The 15,486-nt window shown below is 44.2% G+C and overlaps 1 protein-coding gene across 6 annotated transcripts in view; it reads right to left on the reverse strand.

Moving 5' to 3' along the window:
• Positions 1-15,486, reverse strand: part of FARP2 (FERM, ARH/RhoGEF and pleckstrin domain protein 2) — a 72,321-nt gene that overhangs the window by 56,358 nt on the left and 477 nt on the right. For all 6 annotated transcript variants that reach the window (XM_068692280.1, XM_068692281.1, XM_068692284.1 and 3 more), the window contains exon 2: positions 11,533-11,753. In XM_068692280.1, the coding sequence (XP_068548381.1) occupies positions 11,533-11,733 (201 nt within the window). In that variant the 5' untranslated portion in view covers positions 11,734-11,753. The remainder of the gene's footprint in view (positions 1-11,532; positions 11,754-15,486) is intronic.

The raw sequence follows: 15,486 nt of genomic DNA on the forward strand, positions 1-15,486 counted from the left end.
TTAAGCACTGCTTAGGATCGACTTGCAACTATGGGAAACTTGAATTAGTAGGGAGCATGAAATTACACACAGGTGGAAACAGAATGGTTTTCTGCGTGACTCTGGGAGAAGACGACTCCCACAGAAAGGACTCAAACCTCCTGAGTTAAAAACCAAAAGTGTGTATCACGGTATTTCCATATAGCACTGAAATCAAATTTACTCAAATAAGGGTACTGCAAAATCAAACAAATTTCTGAGTTAGTTTAAGGTACATTATTATGCTGCATACTGGGCATAACTATAGCCCCATGAGCATGTTTTTGTTAAAAAAAAATAAGACTCCCCCCATATTTTTTTTCTTAAGATTTCTGATTTTTTAAACTGAACCTGCAGCCAATTTAATCCCGAAATGTGAGCCTCTGGCTCATTTAATTAAGGCTAGCTTTAAAACCTGTGCTCATTTAAAGGTTCACGCAATGTTAGAGCACTTCACTGCCAAATGAACCAGCTCTACCTAACAAACATGCTTTTCCAGAGTGGCTAGACTTGCCAGATGCCTGAAAGTAGGAAAACAATCTTTTGTTGATGTGGGAAAAGATCCCCAAGAGGGAGGGAATTGTGTGAACAAGATTGGGAAATGTGTATGTTGGTATATAGCATGGTAAATATGGTCCCAAGCTCAAAAAGAACTTTAGTGCTGAAGTATAAGGAGCATAGAAATAAGACACATCGTGCTTTCAAAGCCAGCATAACAACTGAGGATTGGAGAAACTGTTGGCAAGTGCTATGTACAGACAGCACATAAAAGATCCACCTGAAAATTACTGGGAGTCGAGCAGAAATTCGCTGACACTTTTATCACTCGGAGAGCAGAAAAGCCCACGCACACGTCCCCAATGCCTTGGGTGCCAACGCTGCTCTAGACTTCCTAGGGAAAAACATTCTGAGGTTAAGTCACTGAAGTTCAAACTGAAGTTAAACACCATTGGAAAGAGCTGATCAGGACACTGCTGATCAAGATCCTGGTCCTTGACTGAGCGTGCTGATCTCCCGACCACAACCGCTCGCAGGCACTGGAAGCTAAACTTCTACAAAATAATTCTCCGGATCCGTGAGGACAGCAGCCTGCAGCTGTAAGGAAGGATGAGATAATCATGACTTCTCTCTTCTGCTCCCTCCCAAGCTTTAAAATTTAGGTGGTCGTATGACACATTAGCATGTCCCAGCTACATCCCAGCCATTCTTCTCCCCTCACAGCCTTCAGAGGACGCAGGACAACGTGGCACCAAAGTTCACACTTGGTAGCAATCAAATGCCAGCGACTGCAGCAGCGTAGCCAGCAGCTGCCCTGGGGTGGCAGGATCCCTACAGCAGAGGAATCACAGCTGTGGAAATGACAGAGAATTGTGCTGCTACCAGTAACACTGGGACAGTATTTATAAGGCATACTACTTCATATCATCTTTAAAAGGCTGAGTAACACCACGCTGACAGCCTTTCTTAAACACGGATCATATACCAAGGATTCCGCCTGGTCAGCTCACTGCATGATGTGCTCCACAGGTGACTGCTAAACCAAGACCAGATAAAGCTGCATAGTTATAAACAAGGGCTGCTGCCACAATGGACAGCATGCCATTGTTAACCATCCTCAAAATAAACTTTTCCACTTCAAGAAGCGAGGGTACATAACGCAACATCTCAGTACCCACTTTGTTCACGCAGGCCGCAGAACAGCACAACCCAAGCTAAGAAACCAGAAGAGGTTGGGGATCTCTGTATTTCCCCCAGCTCTGCCACTGACAAGGCTCTACTCAGCTGTGCAAACACCACATATCCCACAGCTCTTCCCTTTAACATGCTACTCCACCCAATGCATGTACACTGTGCGCCCTAGGAACCTGCACAGCATCATTTTGTATTTATCTACAGATAGCTATATAAAAAATAATACTATTTTAAGACACTTCAAATATAGACAATGCTTTGCTTCCCTTTGTTCACAACAGATTACTAAAATTGCAGGTCTTTTTCCAGCAATTATGCTTTGGAGTCAAAACTATCATCCAAGCCAGCACCAACAAGACTGGACTCAAGGTTTCCTTGTGGGGCACGCTGATACTCCAGACATCTTTTGGCATTTTTGTCCACTTACCTAAAGTCAAAACATGAATGCACGCCAAGCATCAGCAGTTGAAATCCAGATCTGACCGGGCTAACACCCATGCTCGGCAGGGGTCAGACAAATAATCAGACAGAGCCAACAATCCAGAGCTTTTCATAAATGTAGCAGCTTGCTAAAAAAGACACAGACTGCATAGGCAGAGCTACTTCCCCATAATATCTCCCTAATGTGCCCTGAACAATCAAGGAGGATCAACCTCAGAGAAGATGCTATACTTGTTTTACCTCTACCTTCCCACATAAAGTACCAAAAAAGGCTGGCACGCAGCTGTGAGGAAGCCTACTGCAGGGGAATATTTTAAAATATTGAGGAAATAGAAAGATCATAAAGGATTATCTACACAAAGCAGGTATTTCACAGGAAGGGCTCAAACTATCTTTTCATTACAAACATTTGTACCTAATTTAACCTTTCTGTACCTAACGTAACCTAAATTGTACTCACTGTCCTTACCTCACTCCTCAATGTACTTTGAGCAGAGTATCGACACGATGGCAATGGGTTAATAAATACCTCTCGCCAGATTAGATAAGGCCGAAGCTCTGTTAACTTTCCCACCTCCAGCAGGAGACTTTCTTGCTTCTTTGGCTTTGGGCTGCCTTTCCCTGGTCTGTCAGAGCAGCAGACTGAGGGGCACAATGTGAACACAGGGTGATTTGGGTTCAACTACTCACAGGAGAGCTCTAACAAGGAGCTTCTACAAAGAAGGCTTTGGGGTTTTTCATTTTTGGAAGACATGTTTTACCTTTTCCACTTTGAATCAGGGCTCCATCGAGCACCGTGCCTAAGCACTCTGCCAGAGGAGACAGCAGGAGCAGAAAAGCAGCTTAAGGAACAGAGAAGCCAAACATGTCAGCTCAGATCTCTGAGATGGGAAGGTGCACCTGCAACCAGCATCTCCCAGCTCACCATGGACCTTCCCGAATCACTTGTGGAAACATCAGTGTGAGCAGGTGTTAATAGTTAACTCGCTTCATCCCACATTCCTCCATCACAAGGCTGGGAAGAAACAACTTCTAATGATAATGACTCTGGTGATGTTTTCAAACCCGCTTTCACAATAGTGATAGCACTCCAAAAATAATAATAATAAAATAAAATGGTGAACCAAAGAACCAGAAGTGTTCTGCTATAGGTGGAAAGAGATCCCTTTGGAGTAACGGAGTAAGGCACCTCACATACAGAGAGCCTGACCTGCATCTCCCCTCCGCCTGTTTCAAATCTGTAGATTTCAGCCCCGCAAGTCAGCCCCTCAATACCTAACATCACAGTTTTAAAATATCATTTGCACTCGGTATCACCATCACAGCACGGTTTTTCACATGATCAGTTTATATTCTCACCTTTTTACACATGCAGGCAACGTTCAAGCCCTTGCCAGCAGTGTGTTTTGTTGCGAGGAAGCAGACGGCACGAAGGCATGCTTTTGCAACCCTGTTTGTTTAAATGAAATGTTCCCAAGGTTGTGTTTCTCCGAATGCAGCAGGGTACCAGCAGGCTCTATCCTGGCTCAACGTTAAGTCCCTTTTTTCAGTAGACACGGACCAAAAATTGCTCTGAACCATGTCTTAGCACACCGTATTTCTGTAGCTGCCTTCAGCTGACCAGGGTTGGCTTTGTTTTTTGTTTGGTCTCCTTTATTCTCGTTCTTTCAGGCGCTGTGTATTCTACAGGATTATCCATCTCGGGGGCACCGCTGGCCACCCAGCTCTGCACGCCCCCACTCAGAGAAGGCTCCCTGACAACCACAGGCCTTTTTGCTATACAGAATTTCTTACTGTTATTTCGATAGAATGGCCTAACACTAAGTTCAGCTGACTTTGCCCATCTTTCATCACTAGATTGTGAAAAAGAAATGAACATCTGCATTCTTCAGAAGTGTTTAAGAGTCTAACATAGCATTGCCTTTGCTACTGAGCAAGACACGTTATTGGAATTAGTAAGGAAGGTAACAGCATTTTATTTTATTTTTTTACACATTTTCCATTTTTAAATAAAACATGCTGAATTAGATTGTGTATTAGTCACTTTGGAAGCCATTTGGAAGGAATTGAACAGAAGAATTGTATCAGTGCACGTACGTCATTATTAAGTTATGCATTGGTTTACCTATCAGATCTCTTTCAGACTGAGTAATTCCAAGCAGGAAGTTCTCAGTGTGCTTACAGCAAATTAAAGGAAGCCCAGGAAGAGTTTAGCTCTATACCAACTCCGTGTTAAGCTGACTAAATGCAGCTCTTGTACCATCCCTTTTGAATTCATGTGAGAAGAGGTTCTCATCTATGCACATCCTATATAACGTATCACAGCCATACATCTACATCTATAGGGCAAGGACTGTGATAACACTTGATGACTATTTTACCAAATGTTTTCTGGGTTTTAAGTCACTTCACATGCATGTAAGTTTTAATGGACTTTTCTTACAAGAATATTCAGATTGTTTCTCCTTTGCTGAACTGTAATTCAATTTTCTTTCCATATAATGGGACACTTATCGTCAAAAAATCTGCAGAAGTTGTTTCTACAATATAAATTAAATTCCTATCCTCCCTTTAAAAACAGGCTGTCAATGAAATGGCTACAGTTTTACCTTTCCCCACCCAATACCACATTCCTACATAGCATCAAAAGAGTCTAGCACCCGAACACAAAATAACAGGTTTTGGAAGTACAGGGTAGAATCAAACGGTACACGAACTGCAAAGCTTCAATTACTTTCTTTTTAAACCCTGTAATAACTTCGAATTTTAAACAGTGAATTACTAACTTTCACTACTGAGGTCAGACAAAAATAAGTTCTAAGGCACCTTATTTGCCATATTTAGGGCAGTCAAAGCAGAGCAATGACAAACATCTGGCCATGATTCTTTCTGGAATTTTGACTATTTCTTTCTACCATTTTTTTTTTCAGAGAAGAAAAACACTGAGCTTACTAATACAGCATTTTGATTCTTTCAGCATAGCGCTTAATAGGATTCAGAAGCAGTCTGTCCTCCCACTTCCCACATATTTAAGCTGTTAATGCTTCCACAGCACAGAGGGGAAACAAGCCTTGACGAAACGAAGGGCTAAGTACACGAGCAGGGAGCAGGGGAGAAGGCACAGAAGCAGACTCATGTCAGAGCTTCGCCCGCCGGGGAACCCGAGCCTGGCTGCCTCATCCTACGGGGAAGCCCCCCGAGCACAGACGCTGCAGAGCCACAGGAAGGATTGCCCTTCGGAAAACGACTTCAGAATAAATGTTTTCCAGCTCCCGCTACATGCTTTCTGTTCCTAACGGATGCATATTTCTTAATTATAACTCCTCAGTAGCAGCGTTTTGCAGCCACCGAGTTTGCATAACGTGTCCTTAAGCCCTGATGAAATTTCTTAAGGTCAGTCACGGCGCTGGAGGGAGTTCCTGATAAGCAACACTTCACATCGAGAGCATGCTGAAAACGCTCCCTTCAAACCACAGGAAATGACAGGGTATGTACAAGGCTCAGATTGCTTCCTCCACAGCCCCATAAACGCTCCTCAAGCCCTAACCCAGTTCCTGATTTCAGGGCCTCCGACTCCCAGGGCTCCAGCAGCTGCTCCGGAACAACCAGGAGCAGGAAAAGCACAGCTTCCGTGACACTTTAAATTATAGATTAAATTAGAGATACGATTTTAGATTACAGATAAATTTTTAAATTACAGATAAATTAATTTACAGATAAATTACGGCCTGCAAACGGCAGACAAACCAGAATAATGAAATGTAGGCCTGGCATAGAAACGTGAAGCAATTCTGCAGCCTAGCAGTGAAAATTTAGATTTAAATAAACAAAGTGGGAGTCATACAGCTGCCCAGAAGACAATATCGCTGCTAGACAGAGTAAATGGCAGGCCACAGTTTTCCACCTCATACAGAAAAACACACATTAATTCCTTAGCTGCACAACAGGAGGACTTACACTGAACAGCAGTAAGCTCAAAAGCAGACACAAGCAGGGAGGGGGCAATACTTAATGAGAAAATACAGGGAATACAGGGAAGTGTAACCCTACTCAACTACAGCATCTTCATAACCTGCAGGGAAGCCCCGTCCTTCCCTGCTGCTCACCCCACGCATGCCAAAAGAAGGGAGCCAAACGGCACAGCACGGCGGGTACACACAACACGCCACGAGCTTCAGTTTGTAAGAAAATGAGATGCAGCCATCTGCAAGAAACTAAGCCACATTCAAGGAAGCAACAGGCCTGGTAGAAATGCATGAAAAGGAAAGAAAAAAACAAAGACAGCAACAGAGCGTTCTCCTGAGTCTTCAAGTTCTGTGGCACGAGAACACCTGCCCTGGCCTTACTCACCATGAAAACCCCGAGCAATGCTTGACTCCAGATCACAGGGAGACCACGGGACATAACTGAAAGCCCAGCCCAGAAAACACAAGCTAGCTGAAATGGAAAGGTGACTTCAGACCAGCATAAAGCTAACACAGTAAATTATCATGGCGCATAACACGAGGATATACTTAAGTTTTACTTAGGCAAGTTACTTCCTTATATTAAAAAAGAAAAAAAAAAAAAAACAAACAAAAGGAAAGAACAGACTTAACTGTTCAAAGCAACCTGACAAAGAACAGCATGAAACAAAAATTCTACTTTAAGTTTTCCCATTGAACAAAGCAGGCAGAACCACCTGGCTTTGCTGTGTTATGATTCCATTATGGCTACCACATTTTTATGGAATTCATTTGCAAGTTGGGAAAAATGTAGAAAAATGCTACCATAATATAACACAAGTATTTCTCACTAACTAATTTTATTTTATTCTCAAGTAGAAGGAGAAACAGATACACTTAGCAGAAAAAGTGCTAAGTTCTACCCAAAAACAGCTTGGTAAACTTCAAGTATAAAAACTGAAGCCCCTTTTTCCAGGATACTTATTCATAGCATTAACCCTAATTCATGTAAAAAGGAAGCATATATATTTCCTACATCAGGAACAGGATATAGGCCAAATATTTAACACCACATTACAGCAGCAATTCCGTTCAACATCTTACAAGCTAGTGCAAAGAAAAAACAGGGCCAGAGAGAGGCAAAGACCCAAAATAAATATATGACATCAGAGAAAACAGTGAGAAGATCTGGAAAGTTTGATCCTTCCCTTGTAAACTAAACCTGATGTTTCACTTACGTAGATTTTAAACCAGTATCTGCCTCCTGTCTACCATCAGTGTGGCACAGAAGTAAAGGGCATTGTTTGTCCCACAGATACACGTGCTGCGCTGTCTTTGACAGCCCTTATGTGTATCACCATAATACACCCCACTTGCAGCTCTACTGTAGATCTATGCAAAAACTTTCAGCAACTCCAGAGCACAGCTTCCTATAGCTGTAAATTCCTGCAGCCTAAGTTGCCCTTTGTTGCAGCACATTTTGCTGTCGTTCAGAACCTGCACCAGACAAGTACAATTTCACCAAGCGGTCATTTTGGCAAATTAAACCCAGCCCAGACCATTCCCTTTATTTGTATGCTGATCAAAGGCTTCCAAGTTTAATCTCTTAAGAAATTTGGAAAAGCTGGCAGAACTTCTATTGTACAACCCTGCTTACTTTGAAGTGTGCCCACGATCTGAATTAAATTGAATTCTCCAACCATTCATCTAGGAGTCTGCAAAAGCACCCAGTTGGCCAGACTTAGCTCTGAGGGAAGAGGACAGGTGCCCCTTGACATGGAAGTTCTGAACTACGTAAGCTGAATGTAAAAAGGAAAAAAAAATATGGAAACAATATTCCAGTCTAGTTTTGAATGCGTTATGTTTCAGTCTCTTTACTGTTTGGGAGGGAAAGGAGAAAGAATAAATACACAGTTTTCAGTTTTCTTATAAAACATTTAAGCTCCATGCTTGAGCATTGAGGACAGATTCCCCAGAAAGGAGTTCTGCCTCTATGTGCTTTAAAGAACAGCTCTCTCTTACTGATTAAAGAAATTCATAATTAAAAAGAAAACCTTACAATACAGATGGTTAGTAAGAACAGAGGCAGTGGATCTTAGACAAAAGACAGCGGATTTTAGCTGCGCTGAACCTTTAACACACTGTTCTAGATAGAAACAACAACACAAAGGAAAGATTTCCTTTTTATTTTATCCTTGTCCCATTAGTCATGCCATTTTGTCAGTCCCTTTTTGCTCTTTGGTGAGTTAAAAAACACAAACAGTTGGAAGAGCTGCCAAACCAGGGCATCTCCCCCAGCACCTGCCACGACATAAGTAAATATTTCAAACGCGGGTTGGAGAAAGGAGGAAATGACACGGAAAAGCCTGTAAAGATTAGATCGTTATGGCAGCTACTCTGTTTATCCTACACAGTTAAAACTGCTGGCGTGGACCATTTTCGGCAGCTTCCTAAGAGCTGTAGGAGATGAAGCTCCTATGCCATCTTCCTTGCAGCTCCATAGGGAAAAGCCCCTCTCCAGGAGATGGCTACCGTGCCAATTCTGCTTCCAAAGACAATTTTTCTCAGTGAAAAGCTACTTCCCACAGATCTTAAAAACAGGAAGGAAAGTCCCTTTTTGCCCTGAGATACATCTGCCTTAGATGGCAGTACCAACAGAACACATGAGAAAGGCCTTTACAGCTTAGTCTTCAGTCCTGCTTCCCTTTAAAGACTTCCCTACCTGCAGAGCTTTTAAGAAATTAGCTGAGAAAAACCATGAAGGGTTCTCTCTCATAAACTTTTATATGCAGTCAAGGTCCACCTTTAACCAGTAAGAGGTCGTGACTTGCTTGGGAACACCACGTTACCTTCAGGTTACCTGCCCACGCTGAGCTCTGGCGCTGGGAACTCGTTGCCTGCTTCTGGGAGGCCCAGACAAGCTATGCAGCACATTCCTGCTTTACGCATTCACATCTTTTCATATTCGGCCCTCCACAACAGAGCTCTTGTCCTGCCACACTAAGTTATTGCTGACCTAGGCCAACAAACACAAGCCACACGAAGTAGGTAGTGAAGACAACGTGACCTCTTATTCCCAGACCCAGCTGAAATTAGCTTGAAAGCAAAGCGGAGTGGGCAAGCGTCACTCAAGTCAGAGCTTCGACCCCTCTAGGACAGCTGCTTCATCATGAATTTACTCACTGCTTTTTCAAAAAGCTGTCCACAAATAGGTGCCTACAGCATGACCAACTTTTCTTAATTCCTCCCCCTTAAGCCCCAAGAGAAAAAAAAAAAAAAAACAGTTTTCCATCAAAACCAGCAGTGATTTGCAAACCCTGCTATCCCACCAGGCCACGGAGACAATTAGGAGGTAGGGGGGTTGCAACGTAATACCTCGTCCCCACTTGACATCACGTTTTTAGACAAAAGCGAAAGATGTAGGCAGTGTGTCACTAAGACTCATGAATGGTGCAGCTGATGACTATGGAGCTTTCTGTGCTCAGTGACCTACAGACAAAATCATTCCCTTTTCCTTAATGCTTACAAGAGGCAGAAGTTCCTAAGCTGTTCAGTTCTGACGGACTTCTTAAAGAAGAGCGGTATGGTATTAACTTCTGCCTCAGCAAGCTAGTTGCACAAATTCGGGTGTTTCTGTGGATTTCATAACCAGAGAGCTTTCCAGGTAAAAGGAGAAAACGAGGATTGCTCACAATTAAGGGAAACCTCTTGTCATGATGGAGAAAAAATAAAAAAATATATTAAAAAAAAAGGCAGAATGTGAGACCAAAAAGGTACTGTGACCCACTCAGAGAATGGAGCTGAGTCCCCACCAGCAGGACCCCCAAGGACTTGATAGCAGAGATAAGCAATTAGCCATTGCAATAATGGAGCGAGCTAAAACAGAGTAAGTTTTAGCTGTGGAGAAGACCCAGTAACATCCTAGAGACCATACAGTGCCTCTGCAGGAGACAGCCAGCTGAAGGAAAGGAAGGAATCAGAACAGAAACTAGATTAGTGGTCAGACAGGCGAGACTGAAGTATGACCCACAGCAGTCCAAGACCAAAAATGTAAGAGCAAGGAATTAATGGTTTTGGCATGTGGAACATGATGTTGAGACAAATATCACATGAGAAGAGTAGACAAAAAGTTGGTACAAATATGACAGGAAAGAGAAGGAAAGCATCTATGCTAAAGCACAGATAATTTCTGTTCATTCACATAAATAAAATGGGGAACTAGCAGTTATAAGCTCTTCATGAATATTTCTAGTGCTCATGGGAAGCTTGCAGTGATTTGCAAAGGTACAAGGTTGTTGCTTTCAATTTTTAAATGAAAACCACAAGAACTCCAACATCTTCATCAACTTGAAAAAATAAAATAAAATCACACTTCAAGAGAACCACAGATTTTTTTTAAAGCTATTCTCACACACACACACAAAAAAAAAAGTATTGTTGGTGTTCTATGTTGTAAGTAAAGAACAGATGGGTTTGCTGTAACCTCTGTGTCCTCAGGTGGAAGGATACAGACAAAGCCTTACACAACCAAAAAAAAACAAACAGATTTCATATTTGAGACTTGAACAGTCAGGCAGCAATCCACACAAGACATGGCAAAAAGCTGCTTTATTTCTTTAGAGATCCACAGACATCATTCTTGCTCCACTTGGTAAAAACCTGTTTAAGTCTATGCAACAAATTAAGGCTACAATTGCTAATTATAAAGTAAATTTTATACTAATGTAGAATATCCAATAGCTGAGTATCTTCACTAGCCTATAAATGTTTTCTAACAATAATTCTTCAGGCAAGCAAAATTAAAAGTCTGAGGTTAATGCTGAGTATAAAACAAGAATTTGAAGAGCAATTTTTTTTTTTTAATAGAACTACCCCGATTTGAGTGTGGTTTGTATTCCTTAAGGCAGATTTTCCCAATTGTTAAGCACGCAAATTTTTAAATACTGATTTTCTGAAACACTGTTACCCCTCTGGTTCCTCCCTCTCAAAGTGTGAAAGCAAGCAAAAGCTTTCTGATATGAACTTGAAGAGGATACAAACCATTAAAACAATTAATGAAAAGTAGCAATTAAAAAATCCCTTCTGCCCTCCCAACTGCCAAAGCTACAAAGATGCACATGGCTCAGGAAGCGAGAATAATTTGGCACAAGACATTTGGTGTTCCCCCAACACAAGCAACAGTCAAAACTTCTTGTTAACAGCATGTGGTTGTATTGAAATAAATGTCTGTTAAAAATGCAAACATTTGTTAGACTACAAGATTTTAAAAAACAAGATGTCCTACTCTCTTCACTATGGGTAAGGAGGCAAATGCCCTACAGGAGTCTTTATTCAGATACTGCCCCAAAACGTCCCAGCTCTGTACAGCAGGAGATCCTGTAGGCTTTACATTATCCAAAGCTGAGTGTACTTGAAACCAGGTTTAAAACTCTCTTACCTCGATGTCAAGTACTTCCACTGTGTTGTCCAACATCTTTATTTTGACCTGCAGATCCTTCTCATGCGTTTTGGCAGGTGACGACATTGCAGTCGAGAGATTCTGTCCTGGCTCCAGGGTGCTCACTCCAGAGTTCTTCTGGACACCCAAACGAGAGCCAGGAGTCTGCAGGACCCTGTACGTCCCTTCTATCTCTCCCATTTTTCAACAGTGAGCAGAGCCTAAACAAAAAGTAGAAGAAAACAGAAAATTACAGCCTGAACACCAATATTCCCACGTGAAAATACCATTGATGCAGAATCACAAGCACAGCCCTTATTGAATGCTCTTCACCCCACTATCAAAACCAGTAACAGATCTGATGAAATGCTGGTCAAAAATCCAGCTGCTGGGAAGAAAACTTTGTAGTGAGAAAAAAAAACAGTTCCAAAGCATGGTTAGAAAACAGTATATTCCAACCTGTGCCCTCCTGCCTCCTCTCACACTGACATTTTAATTTCCGATTAATTTTTGTGTCGATTCAGCTCGCTGTACCAAGTCGCCACAAATGGCACAAGCACTGCTGCCAGCACAGGAGAAGACATCAGGAACAGCCAGCCAGGGGTTTAACACTGGGCTCTTCCTTCAGCGGTACCTAACCACTTACCCGACTGCACTACAGCCAGCCCACACCCTGAGATAACAGGAGCAATTACCTTTCTTCATCCCTTAAAACGATGACTCATGTAAAACTGTAACTACTTCAACCAATGCACGCAGCTCAGGGCCGTCGTAACGCAGATTTCTGTGGCAGATAACTGTTCTTAATCTCATGAGCAAACCTGCGCTGTGCCCACATTAAGTCAGTGGGCAAAAATCTCAATTGCAGAACCCCGCTGCAGCTCAGATAGCCCAGCCCTGCCCTGGCTTTCACGGTTTGGTGGCAGCCACTGCAAGCAGAGCAGATGTTTAATTTAACACGGAACAAAAAAAAAAAAAAAACTCAGAGCTGTTGTTTGTGTTCCCAACCCAGCTCAACGGGACCAAACACTTGGGGCCACGGCCACGTCTTGTGCAAGGAAAGGGACACGGAAAGGAGAGCGAGCTGCTTGGCGGCGCCCAGTGCTCAGGCTGCCAGCCTGCTCCCGGGGAGCAGCACGCAACTCCTCGCTTGCTTTGCCATAGACCTGTGTCATCTAGAGAGGGGAAAGGCAGACGATGAAAGCGCTCCTTTGGCTCCCTGTGCTTTGTGCAGGTAGGAAGTTTTAATGCCTCAGAGCAATGGAGCCAACCTTCAACATCATTTAAAATTAGTATTTTAGGCTTTAATCCTTGCACTTGTAAAGAGAACATGGGATAGCTCAAGTATCAGCATCCCGCTTGTGGACCAGCGAATCCGAACCCTGTAACTGAAATGCACAGAAGGACTTTGCTACTGCTAGTCTGAAGCTTACAAGCAACTGAAGTTGCCCAAAATTAGTTATAAAAAAAAACCACGAGGGTGTTTATTTGACAACTGCTCTTAAAATTAACAATGCATAAAGACACTTGTCCTGTTCTAAATGGACAAGTACCAGAAGGAGCAGACACACCGGCTGTTTAAAACGAGGAAGGTGCAAGCAGGAACAGCCATGGAGACACGAGCACAGCCCTCCTGTGGGCAGCTGGGGCTCCCTTAGCAGCAACTCCAGCAGCCTCCACGTCGGCTGAAGCTAGACAGTACCTGAAGGTGTGTAAAACAGGCGGCCAAACTCCAGAATAAACCAGGAGTTCCTGGGTATTTTTACTAGCTTTGCTGATAAGGCAGGAAAGAGAAAAGTCACGTAAAACAGAAACTGCAGGTGGCAAAGTCCTTCCCCCTCACAGCTGTTAACAGGAAAAGTGAATTCAACTGGGTATGTCCTCACAACTTGCTGGTGACATGATCCTAAACGCATTCACCACTGCACCAGTCCACAGCCAGAATCTATCTGGCTTTTTAGGGTCTAACAAACACCTAGGCAGGAAACAGGCTGCGTACAAGGAACCCAGGCTTCTCTGGAAGAGAATTTCCCTATTCATTGCATGGCGGTTGTGAGCATTCTTCTATGCCAAATGCCATTGCAATCACTAAAAAAGCCCCAAACAGACCGATCCAAGCACTACTTCCAGTTGCATCACTGCTTACAGCCACACACCCTATTTGTTCTTTACACGGGCAGCACGCTGGCTGCTATTTCTTAACGAGAAACACTGCGTTACGATTTATGAAGCATTTCAGTTAAAGGGGCTATCGAAATGAAAGGTGGAGGAAAATGAAAGCAGAAAGCTCAAGACAAACTGCAAGCACTGGGGAGAAAGAGAGGGCTGTATTTGCAGAGCAAAGTGTCCAACAGCAAGCGAGAGCACCTCCCATCCCAGGCAAGCCAGAACAAAGTCTCATCAACCTCTTCATCAATATAAAACTAAAATGCAACGTTACCACTGCATTAACAGTTCTAAGAAAACAATCTTCCTCGTACTCACCCACCCTAAACTTCTTTGCCTTGAGTGCTTATCCTGATAATTTCCCATAAATAGGGACCAGACATCAAAACTCAAATCAACTCCCCAAGGCACAGTGACACAGCGACTGTCATGCTCAGCCCCAAGCCAGCCTGAAAGAGCAGCTGGTAACCAAGCTCTGAAAAATTAACATCATTATGTACTTTTTGTTGCCTTTTTGAAATAGCTTCAAAGCTGCCATAAGTTTAATCTTCTGCTTTGATGGAATACATTCATTTTTCAGAAGCGAGACAGCGCTTTTCAGCCAGCAGTAGATCTGGAAAGGCAGCTTATACTGGAGGATATGGCTCCTCCAGATGCCAGGGGTTTTTCAAGGGGACTCTGCTGAGTATGATACCTCCTGGTCAGCGACAAAGCCCCACCACGATGCTCCATCCGCGGTTCCCAGCTCCTTGGTACGAGCAGGGTGACACGTGCCTCCGTTACACAAGGGATTCCAAGAGACCCTGACAGAGCGCTGAGGAAGGTCTCATTGGGAGAGGGGCCCTCTTGGACAGCTCTCAAAACAGGTCCCTTCACCTCACCAAGAGCAAGCTTTCACCTCGTACTCCTTTCACTAGAGAATAACCACCTGCTAACGCTACTACAGGCCATTTAGCACTGCCCAGCTGGCACCACCTGATGCATCAGGAATCCAACAACGACAGTGACTGAAGACAGAGATGATGAACGCTGGGCAAAAGGCCCCCCTCTGCAGAGCACGTGCCTCTCCCTTCAGCCCAGGCCCCTTGCTCCCATCCCAAATGCTGTTCCCCCCGTTACCCTGACCCAATGCTCACTGCTCTCTCCCATCGCAGCATCCTTGTGCAGAAGCCCACAGCTTCCCCAGGCTTCCTGAAAAGGGACAGACATGCGGGGAAGGCTGAGGACCTCGGCTGGTCCCTGGGGCCAAGCGAACCGAACACACACAGGGCTGTGGAACAGCAGCGAGGTGCTGAGGGGCACCGCTGTCCCTACTCAGAGCCACCAAACGTGACAGCAGGCTCCAAAAGCAGGCGGCTTCGGGCAAGCCGCTTCAGCCGGTTACAGAAAATGGGAAGAAGAGCTGATTTCCACCGCTCCCTCGCCGTCAGCTCCTGAACCCCACCACCAGATTAGCACCTCTGTGCACGGGCTGCTCCCCTGAACGCCGTCCATGCTCCTGGTGAGCCCAGAGCAGTGCTCATGCAGCAGGGGCAGAAGGCAGGAGCTCTCCCCAAAACCTGGCCACGGCAGCCAGCGAGCACGGAGCCCTGTCAGGAGGCAGCGGGAACAGCCCAGCCGCGAAGGCACGGCCAAAAAAGCCACCACGGGAGCTTCCCGCGAGCGGCTGCAGCAAAACAGCCCCGCTCCTCCATTTTTGTTGCCCACAAACCCTCCCTCGCTGCCTGCTCCGAGCTCCATTACAAAGAAGCAAGAGCGGAGAAGCGAAGGAGGGGACGGGCCGGGAGT

This window comes from Anas acuta, chromosome 9 (genome assembly GCF_963932015.1).
Source record: "Anas acuta chromosome 9, bAnaAcu1.1, whole genome shotgun sequence".
Lineage (NCBI taxonomy): Eukaryota > Metazoa > Chordata > Aves > Anseriformes > Anatidae > Anas > Anas acuta.